This window comes from Oryza sativa, chromosome 9 (assembly GCF_034140825.1).
Source record: "Oryza sativa Japonica Group chromosome 9, ASM3414082v1".
NCBI lineage: Eukaryota > Viridiplantae > Streptophyta > Magnoliopsida > Poales > Poaceae > Oryza > Oryza sativa.
The window spans coordinates 8,851,657-8,863,046 of NC_089043.1; the positions used below are offsets into that span (position 1 = coordinate 8,851,657).

At 45.7% G+C, this 11,390-nt stretch overlaps 1 protein-coding gene across 1 annotated transcript; it reads right to left on the reverse strand.

Moving 5' to 3' along the window:
- Window positions 1-873: 873 nt before the first annotated feature.
- LOC4346545 (uncharacterized) lies at window positions 874-4,713 on the reverse strand. The gene is made up of 2 exons (XM_015755405.3): window positions 3,460-4,713; window positions 874-1,168 (listed from the first exon to the last, which is right to left on the reverse strand). Exons 1-2 carry the CDS (start codon window positions 4,669-4,671, stop codon window positions 1,154-1,156), a joined length of 1,227 nt encoding a protein of 408 aa, XP_015610891.1. The 5' UTR covers window positions 4,672-4,713; the 3' UTR covers window positions 874-1,153.
- Window positions 4,714-11,390: the final 6,677 nt, after the last annotated feature.

Sequence of the window (11,390 nt, forward strand, 5' to 3'; positions counted from 1 at the left end):
GATAGCTTAATTAAGCTCAAAAGATCTGTCTCGCGGTTTCTGGACAAGTTATGAAATTAGTTTTTTTATTCGTGTCCAAAAACCTCCTGACATTCGATCAAATATCCGATGTAACTCCCAAAAAATTTTCTTTTCACGTACTAAACCCACCCAGGGCCTAATTCATTTGGGTATTACGCACATCACGGAGCTCACCTGCTGCTGTCCTGTCGTGAAGCATGGAGACAGTCAAGAGAACTCCTGTGCTCCCGGGCAGCCGGGCTTTTATCGGTAGCAGAGCAGCTGCTGTTCCAATTTCCATCAACAATAATAGGTTCACGCATTGCAGCTCCATTGCAGACGGCACGTGCCCCACTGTTGCAGCACTGCAGCTTTGTCCCAGCTACAGGTACAGGCTACAGCTATTATTGCTGCAAGGTTGATGGTGATACATATATCCGTTCGTTTTTAAAAACAAAAAATCCGGGCACATTTCATGAGTCCTGTGGCACATTGTAGCTACTACAGTACTACTTTGAGCTTTGCCAAAGTTAACGATGACTTTGAGCCCTTCACACGTGGAGTATGCAAGGGGGAATTGTGTCTGACCGTCATTTTCATAGTAAATCATACAACTAACTAGAACCTGTGAAAGTCAGTTTTGATTATGCTACTACACAATTGGTTTGAACTTGATACCTGCAGTTTTGATGCTAGTGCTACATTAAGTGGTTTGCAAGATGCACGTAACTTTCTCGTTGGCAACACAAAATCTGATCAAGACCAATAGCTTAACCAAGCAAATTCAACATGCTCAACTATCTATTGCTCCATGCAAATTTAAGTTATTTCACCATGGCATGGCACACAAATATGGAATTAACCAAGGCAGGATGAAACTATACGAATCAAGGTAGGGTAGAATAATATCAGATTTCAAACCACAATTTGCCAAACTTACCCAGCACAATGTGCAATGTCATCCCACTTTCTTAATCTAGTTAAAAGTATGCTTGAATGACTGCAACAGAACTGATAGGAATTAGATAGTCTCATGCAGAACAACAAAACTACTCATAACTTCCCACTATGCTCAGTAGATTGATGAGTGAACGAGGCATGGAATTTTGGTGATCCAGAAATGGAAGGGAGTGAGCTGGATGATAACGTAGTCTCAGTGGTCACCACCCTAAATCACAAGAACGGCAGAATCATCAGTATAGATCCCAGTACTGTCGATGAATCAAATGAATAGGGTGTTTGCAAGTACTACATAACAAGAGATAAATCACACTAACATGTAAAAGAACATTAGTTAAGCCCATGACTATAATTTATTATGCTTCCATATGAGGGCGTAACATGAGCCATTTCTTGACGGAAGCTTACAAGAACGTAAAAGTTCAGTAGTAAAATAGAAAGCATCAAACGAGGGCGAATTGCAAAATTTGACGTCCCAGAACAAAAAAGAAGTTATTGTACTGACAGCCAACAATTGTTTTAACAGTGAAGATTGAGCACTGAGCAACAAGTAAAACAGTGGTGAACTGCTATATAAAAGTCTATAACAGCAAATAATATCATATTCTTCTATATTTATTATCTTCAAATTGACCGAATTAACAAAATACTAGACAGTGTTGCATTGTTCCTAATCAGTTGCAAAGATAAATCTGATTCCTGTAATAACCAATGCCACAATAACCAGCTAACATTTAAGACTCGGTAAGAGTCAAATAAGTTGTGGGCTCTGTAGACCATTCTCTTTGTGACTTCAAAGACCTGCTAAACTAATTTGCTGTACGGGGCTCCACAAAAGGGACAAAAGCTGGGCAAAAATGGTTTGCCTCCTAATGGTCATCGGTCCTAAAATTTATTTACAGATAGCTAGCATGAAATCCTTCATTCAACTTATTGAGAAACATTATGATAAGTCAAAATATAAATATCAATCACATATACTTCTCATCTTATATATCAAGAATCCAAGATGACAATCCCATGAATAATAGAAGGTGTGCGTGTGTTGTAATAGCATGGCCAACATACAAGTTGCGACCACGTGCTTACTAACAGATTGAGTACTACTAGTTGACATATTTCACACATATGAGATACAGAATCACACATATTATTATGCATCAAAACTACGGCGATAAAAATACAGGTTGGACAATGCAATGCAATAATTTGTTACATTTTGATTATCTGATGTTTAAGCTCTTAGGGTAATAAGTATCAATGGGAATAAGCTAAAGCTGCCCACTAGCAAACAAAGCCCCTATTAACTCCACAAAACTCAAAAAAAAAAAAAACAAGAAATAAACCAAACAAACTCTAATTGTAAAACTAAAAGATTGAAACAACCTCTAAAAGCCAATAAAGTACCTATAGTCAGCAGAAAACTCATCTTCTCAAACAAAATCCAAATCTAAATAGATTTATTGATTCAAAGAAATATAAACCAGCAAAAATTTGTAAGTGTGCCCTAACTATAACTCATATTACCAATGCAATTGAAGGTCATATACTCATATGATGCACAAAATGTAGAATGCTAGAATCACCAAACTTCATTTTGTGGTTTGTGCTTGGAACTAATATAACAAATCATTTACCGTGCAGTCTGCTAATTTTAACGTTCTAAAACTGGCTAGTAACTCCATAACAAATCCTAAAATGAATAAATATACATCTGCAATTCGTCTTTTCTCAAGTTAAATAGCCTAATAAAGCTCGTGCGCATGCCAAGCTACTAAGGGCAAACACATAGAAGAATGATCGGACTAAGCGCGAAATTGAACATTTCATAAACAAAAAAGTCAGCATTATAAATTAAAAAAAATAATTGGATAAACTTTTGACTTCAAAGTTCAATATTAGCATACCAAAGCTAATGCAAATACTATTGAGGTGCCCGAATAGACAAATGGAAAAAGGAAACATGACATACACAAAACTGGCACGAACAAAATGATCAGGATAGATCATATATAGTGAGCAAAGGAAAAATCATAAACATGTGTGTGAACCCAGAGAAATAAAAGGACAGAAGTATACTCTTTTACCTACGCATCTATTATCTCAAATTACTTCGAAACAGCAGGATTCAAGAACAGCAGTTTTATCAGCACTAAGACATAATTCTAGTTGCAAAGATTGCTTACGATACCTTACGGCTTTCAACATGATTGCAACACTTGATCAGCTAGTTTGTCGATCACTACAACCTTACAAATTGTAATACAAAACTTGTGATTCTCGCTATGTGCATCCTCAATGCAGAGGCCGGGGATGTAATCATCTTCCTTATCTAGAAATACATCTGAGAATCTGACCCTAGATCTTATCAACCTAATGCACATGTAAGTATGTAACAGACAGGCAACAAACGACATAAAGAAGCAATCCACTCAAGCATTGATCAAGCAATTCGGCATAAGCAAAAATGATAAGATCGGTGAAGGTTTTTGCATTTACCGGAAATTCAGATTTTTCTGGAGCTAGGAAGGCAGGAGGCCAGGCCATGAAGTAGGCATAGATGGGGTGGCCATACTCCTTTCCATCTTCAGTGGCCAAGCGCTCCAGCTTGCCTGTGTCCATATGGAAGGAGTAGCGCCCATACCCCTCTGTTTCGAAGAATAGCTTCCCTGTGCGGCCCGCGTCGATGTCGCTGAGCCAGATGGACACGGTCCGGCTCAACTTGTCCCTGGGCAGCCCGGGCACGGTGTCGAACACCTTGCGCATGTTCATCCTCTTCTGCAGGAACCAGCCGTTGTCGCTCCCGCTTGCCTCCCCGCGCACCCAGAACTGCATCTCCTGGTCCTCCATGGCCGCCATGCCGAGCCTCCCGTCCTCCGGCGCCTCCCCGATTCGAAACTTCTTGTTCCTGTCCCCCAGCTCGGACGGCGCCAGCAGGTAGGAGAAGGAGAGCGTGGTAGGGTCGAGCTTGAGCAGGCGGCCGGAGTTGCAGATGTGCCAGTAGATGTCCCCCGCGGCGTGCACGCAGCGGCCCTCGAACCAGAAGGGGTCGAACGCGACCGTGACTCCGGTGTCCTGCGGGAGCGCCCTCCAGCTGCACTCGCCGTCGCGGTAGGAGGCGACCCAGGCGCGCGGGTTCTCGTCGTCGACGGTGAGGCAGACGGCGTCGAAGCAGAGCCTGCTCGGGTGGGAGCGCGAGAGCACGGCGGCGCCGATTATGTGCCGAAGGCCACGCCAGCGGTCGCCCGGCAGCGCGTCGCGCGGGGGCTGCGGGAGCAGCGCGCGGCGGCGGGAGGCAGGGTCGAGGACGAGGATGCGGGGGAGGACACCGGAGGGGAGCGACGCCGGGAGGAGGAGCACGAGGCCGAGGTGGACGTCGTAGATGGTGAAGCCCTTGGTCCCGTCGAGGGAGAGGCGCGGGGAGGAGGGGGAGGAGGAGTCGAGGGGGACGAAGGCGGCGGGGTGGAGGGCGGCGATGGGCGCGACGATGTGCGCCGTGAGGGGCGTGTCGGCGGGGTGGAAGAAGTAGCCGAGGAGTGGGGGAGGCGCGGCCATGACGCAGCGTGCGGCGGCGCGGCGCCAGCGGTGGCAGACGAGGGCGGCGCGGAGGAGGTCGGCGGGGGCGAGGCGGCGGAGGATGTCGAGTAGGGTGTCGTCGGTGAGGGCGGCGACCGTCGTCGTCGGTGGCGGAAGGAGGGTTTCCGACGCCATTGGTGAGTGAGGAGAAAGAAAGGAGGGTGGTTTTGGGGGAGTGGATTCTAATCCCTCGAAGGGATATCCCTCTAATCCCTCGAGGGGATATCCCTCGTATACCTTTTTCTTCCAAATTCGATGCAAATAGTTGTGAAAAATTCTGAAAAAAATTGATAATATAGAGTATAATGATACCTACTAGTCCACCAAAATTCATATTCAAATTCGATCTACACATCGAGAAACAAAAAGACAAATTTAGATATAAACAGTACGCTACTATTCATATGCTGAATTTGTCTTTTTTATATCTCGTCGTGTGAGTTGAGTTTGGAGTTAAGATTTTGTGGAGTTGTATATATGTGTTGTATGAATGTTGTCAAATTTTTTCAGAATTTTTCATAACCGTTTAGATGGTTTTTGAGCAAACAAGAGAACATCCCCTCGAGGGATTAGAATAGTTTCCGGGTTTTGGTCTGAAACGGACACCACCTCGCTGGCTCGCTCTGTCTTCTGTAGGAGAGGCAGCCAGCAGCCCAGCACCCAGCAGGAAGGGAGGGGAACAAGGTTCTCTTCTCTTTTTTCTTTCTAATTATTATATTTTATTTCTACTACATCCGTCCTATTTCAAGTACAGTTGTAAGACTTTTGACCGTCTGTTTTATTTAAAAATTTTATAAAAAAATTAGTCACACATAAATTATTATTCATGTTTTATAGTCTAATAACAATAAAAATACTAATCATAAAAAATTTTAGATAAGACGGATGGTTAAACATTGGATATGAACAGTAAAAAACTGTAATCTTTTTAGGACGCGGGTAATATAAAGCTAGTGCTCACTTGGGTTGTGTTATTCTCCCATTTTCCCAACCCACCTATCTCGTTTTTCGCGTGCAAGCTTTTCAAACTGCTAAACGGTGTGATTTATAAAAAGTAAATAATTTAAAATAATACAAGAAGGTTGATAAATAATTTAAAATAAGTGGTCTAAACAATATAAGTAAAAGAAAGTTTTTCAAAAAAAATATTTTTTAAAATGTGAAGCAAATAATCCATTTCAACGATATTGTTAATATTTTAAAACAAAACTCACCGAGGTCACAAAAGTGTAACTTTGGATGCACCGTTTGTTTTCTTCTGCTACTTGACATGCTACAGTTAAGGGAACATTATGTGTTGCTTTGCTGCAGTGAAAGACCCGACTTGGATGGAACTTATGTGGATTATTTGAAGGATATTTTCTAGTTAATGAGTTTCATGTTGGCAATTATATATGGTTGCGTCCTCAACAGATTACACAAAATGGATAAAATTGAGGTTATAGTCATTATCCGAGTGCAAATTGTTGCATTAAATAATACAAATTAGAGTTGATAAGGCGATTTTAAAAAGTTTTTTTTTTAAAAAAACACCGGTGAAGAAAGTTTTTGTCAAAAACAATGTAGGAGTATATTGTTTAAAAGTTTAGGAAGTGTAATCGTGATAATCCGTAGATATATGTATAGAAAATTTTGTTCTTTCTCAAGTTGGGGTCAGTATTTCGTTTATTAGCTGATTCACCACCCGCTAGGGCTGGCAGTTGCCCACGCTCCACATACACCACCCATTAATGTAGGGGTGCAAGTGGGTTTACCCGCGAACCCGCTTATAGGCAAAAAAAAAAAAAATAGTACGTAACCTGCCGGTATGACTAGCGGGTTAACTATGAGTTTGACTTATAAATGGGTTTATAGATCGATCCACTTGTATATTTAGAGACGGCAAGCCGGGTCGCAACACGAAAACCTATAAATTATTATTTATTTAAACTCACGGGTCTGCCCGCATGTACCCCTACATTAATGTCAAGTGATTTCTCTACGCTGATTTGTTGTTTTACCTCCAAGGAAAAAAAAGTAGGTTAAGCGCCTCATTTAAGGGTAACATATTTCAACTTGGCAGGAGGACGATGTCCTTGATTCTTGTCGTTGCATGCATGCACGTTTGGAGAAACTGATGAAAAATGAAGATTAAGTTGATATATGTAAAACAAGAAAATCATTAGCACGTGATTAATTAAGTTTTAATTATTACAAACTTAACATATAGATATACTTTATACTTTAAAGCAACTTATATACAGACGTGCAGTTTATGTAACATCCTCAAATTTTAAACTAAAATTTGACTGCATCATGCTGACTTTTAATTAAATTAGTGTGTTTTAAAAATCTATTTGATTCTTAATTGGTTCAAGTGTTACTTCCTTAGAACTCTACTAATTTACCCTAATTATTCCCTTTATTCCAAACCTTAGTGAATTTGAGCAAATTCTCTCAAATTTCAAACTTTAGATTATTTCCTTAGTTTACCCTAATATTAGTAAGGATTTGCTATACTCCAAACCTTAGTGAAACATTTCCAAATTCATAGTTTAAATTCAAATCTTCTCTAGGAAAATATTCAAAATTCTTGAATTTCACTGTTCATCGCACACAAGGTGCTCGATGAAATGCCTAGCCCAGCTAACTCAGCCCAATCTCTACCAATCTTTTGCAAAGTCTATGTTGGATCCTTGGGGACCACATCCCACTCAAAAACCGTGGTTTAATTGGCCTTCTCCTCCCCTTCTCGCGCGCTGCCTGGCGTTCGACTTTGCCGCGCGCCGAGCCGCCGCGCATCGGCCTCGGGACCGCTCGCGCGTGCCCGACTGCCTTAGTGCGTCGTCGCCCGTCCGACGCCCTCAGGCCGCCGCCGCCACACCAATCTTGACGACTACAAAGCCGGGGCGACCTCCGCCGCAAGAAATCGCCACTCGACGCCGTGCGCTCCCATCCAAAGTCGCCGCCGAGTGCGATTTCGCTTCTACCCTAGGTGAATCGCGCCAATTCTTGCCACATGGTTGGATTAAAGTTAGACGGTGGTTTCCCCTCTCATAATTCAAACCATTCATCCCCGAGCCGGCCGTTTTCACCCTCGCCGCCGCCGCGCGTCGCGCCCGGAATGGCGCCAACACGTCGCCAGCCGTTTCTACTCGCGGTCAAGCCAATCCTTCGCCAGTAAGTATTCAAGCATGGCCTCCCGCCACTCAAATTGACCTTGGCCACCCTCTCACAGCCTCTGCCGCCCCAGCCATATCCAATTCCCGAGCTCATCCATGGCGATGATGGCGTCCGAGCTCATCCACTCCTCCTGGCCCTATAAATAGGACCCCAATCCCTTCTTTGTCCATCATCGATCATCAACAACTATAGCCCCACAACTCCGAAGCTCTGCTTCAGCAATCCATCTCATCAACCACTCTCGCCCGTCGGTCGAACACCTTGTGCGCGATCGACTCCACACCCCTCCATCCATCCTCCATCCTAAATACCCCTTAGAACACCTTATATCAACCATGTTCTAGCATAGTAGACTCTAACCGAAGCCCTGTGTCGAGTTTTACCTCGCCGCACCAAGCCGAGCACCGCCGTCCCCACGCTGCTCTGTTCTTCGCGGCCGCGAAGTTTTTCCGGCTGCAACCCATCGTTTCAACCGATATCGGTGAGTTCTTCCGTTTTAACCATCTATGTACTCCCTAGATTCCATTTTAGCAATCACTTTGCACTATCTTGCCACCCTCTGGGCTGCCGACGTGAGCACGGCCGCCGCCAGTGGAGGCGCTCGTCGGCAGGTATTCTCCGCGCCTTGCCAAAGGTCGGCAAGCTGTCGGAATCCATCTAGGCACTCCGTAGATGCTCTAGAATCCCTCCCCGAGCCATGTCTAACTCACATCATTTCGATCACCTTCACGGCTTAACCATATCACCGCCGCCCTAGCCGCCAGCCCACCTACGCACCAAATTAACCCCTCCGCCGCCACGCGCCGTCGCCGGAGAACCCTAGCTCCCTCCCCTCCTCAGCCGCAACCCCTTTTCTCCTCCATTGCCGCCGCAATCGCCAACCCTAGCGCCGCCGGTCGCATTTGGGGAACGGCTGGAGGTAGAAGAAGAAAAGAGAGAGAGAGAGACTGACAGGTGGGACCCGCACACAATGCCATTTCACATTTAATTGATTTTCAAACTTTAGAAGCCCATATCTTTTAAAATATAGATCCAATTCCAGTGAAACTTGGACCAATATTCTTCTAAAATCATTCTCTATCTTTTGAGACCCCTTTTGTTATTTTTCTATTTTATTTTATTTTCTCTATTTTTCTTATTTTTGGATTTTATTTGAATTCCTTTTGAATTTGAATTTTATATGTTTAACCCTAGATCTTGAGGAATCTTCTGACACACTAGATAATAGCAATCAATCTCAGGACATCGAGCAAGGCAAGTTACCATATACCTTTTGATCATTTAAGCCTATATTTTATAAATTATTTATTTATAGCCTTCTATTCAATATTCTATTTTATATGCATAATTCAACCATAGAAACCCAGATAATTTAGTATTGCTTACTTTGCTTACAATCTGGTTAAAATACCTTATACTTAGATTGGGACAGTACGTAAGGTTTGGTTGATTTTCGGGTGGCTAGTACTGTCTCGATTGATATAGTTATTACCAGGTACTTATGTCGAACGAACGGGTACGACCTCGGTTTCTAGAATGGGGACAGACCTAGTTATTATGTTAATTAGCAATATGGCATCTCTGTATAGTGGTTCTTATTTTTAAGTCCTTGCGCAGGAGGCAACTATAGCCACGAAGGGCAACTTTTAACCATTACCATGTACAGGTAAATGGTTTGTGATACTCGAGTATAAATTATATGGTATATTTCTAAAACCTGATCGAGATGACGTGGTGTCATACAATCAGTTCCCCTTAAATACCTCGGGAACGCCAGAACTCCTCTTGCTGCTGTTAACAATACGTTCAGAGCATATGAGGATATAAGTTTGACGGAGCGCGGGGCTCCTCACCGGGAGACCGCGCAGGCCCCCCTTTGCCGGTTCGGCCGGGGACTCAGGGTGAGATTCTAAGCTCTCTGTATGTGGAAGGTTCGCGAGACAGGAAACACACAAGACACGGGCGGTGTATACAGGTTCGGGCTGCTGAGAAGCGTAATACCCTACTCCTGTGTTTTGGGAGATCTGTGTATGAAGGAGCTACAAAGTATGAGCCAGCCTCTCCCTTGTTCTGGGTTCCCAATCTGGAAAAGTCCAGTCCCCTCATCTAAGTGGGCAAGGTCCTCCTTTTATATCTTAAGGGGATACCACATGCACCATTTCTCCCTCTCTTTCCTCCAATTTGACTTCTCTTCATTAACAGACGGAGATTTGCATCGCCGCCGTCCGAATGACCTTCTGACGGGACGGCCCATACCTACCTCCACTTCCACCGGAGGCAGGCACGACGTGGAATCGTGGCTGTCTGCTGACGACATGACCGGTGTCAGACCAGTCACGTCGGTCATTCTTGTCCACCACGTGTCAGCTTAGCAATCTACATGTTCGCCCTTCTTCACACAACATCTTGCCTGTAATGGTTAGGATGAAGCCTGGCATATATCTGACCAGGACTAACGTGCCATCTCTGGGAGGTAACACGCTAGCTCCAGCTGGGGACGAGCGCCTAGAAGCCCTCGTCCTGACGGGATGGGGCGAGGCGTGCGTCAGATCGCCTGTCGCCACCTAACCCGCAATCTGACCGGTCTGTGACTGGTCACAGACCGGATAAATGAGTGCACTGCACTGCGTTATATGCGGCGTGACACGCTCAGCCAAACCGCAATAAATGTGGTTAGGTGAGCCCCACTGTGCTCACCTAACCCATACACGCGGAGCAAAAAACCCACGAGGGGTCGGGGCGCCTCGGCCCTCGGGGCCGAGGCGGGTGCGGCCCGACCCCCTCGGGGGGACTAAGAGGAGGGCGAACACATCACCCTCGGGCCCGACGTCCCTCGAGGGTGCCAGGCCACGTGGGCGATCGTGTCTGCCTCAAACCTCTAGTCATGATACTCCTGATCCCATGTCACCGACAGTAGCCCCCGGCGTTATGCCAGGGCGATCGCCCTCTTTAAGGGAAGCGGTCGGGCGTGACGCCACTCCTAAGGCCTGGTGACAGGTGGGACCGGTCTCCACAATTGGGCAGAAAACCAACGGTCACAAATCACGCACATCGGCAATGGTAACTCGGCTGTCAATAATGAGCGGTTTCTTCAAGACTGCCACATTACTCGAGTAGCACACGAATCTGGACATGGCGATTCGTTTCGTCTGGAGATATGGTAACGTCGCTTCGGTCGGCGAGCGTAATTAACGCGCGCACGATATGATCTATCTCGACTGCCACAACCGCATATCCACCTCATGCGCCGCAAGCGGGCGAATGGGATTAGTGGAAGCGTGGGCGCGAGAAACGAGGGGGCGAAATAGTGGGCGCGAGAAGCGAGGAGCCGGGCACAGCGTTGGCAAGAGTATAAAGGCACTGAGGAAGGGATCTGTTTCCTTCCTTTCGCCATTATTTCCCTTGTCTTCGCCGCTTGCGCCCTAACTCCTTCTTTCCTGTGCCCTACCTTCGCCACACGCGCTCGCTCTTAATCTTCTCTTCCTCCGGCACCATGGCACGGGGCTCCGCTCTGCTCGATGGTAGCGTGCTGCCGCCTTCCCGCATCGTGAGCGAGAGGCAGGCTGGGCTGCCGCGCCGCTTCATGCCGGAATCTGCCACCGGCCGGGAGATAGTCACGCTGGGCGAGGGACGCCCGGCGCCAGACTACCCGGGGCGGTCCGTCTTCTTTCTCCCCTTTGCAATGGCAGGGC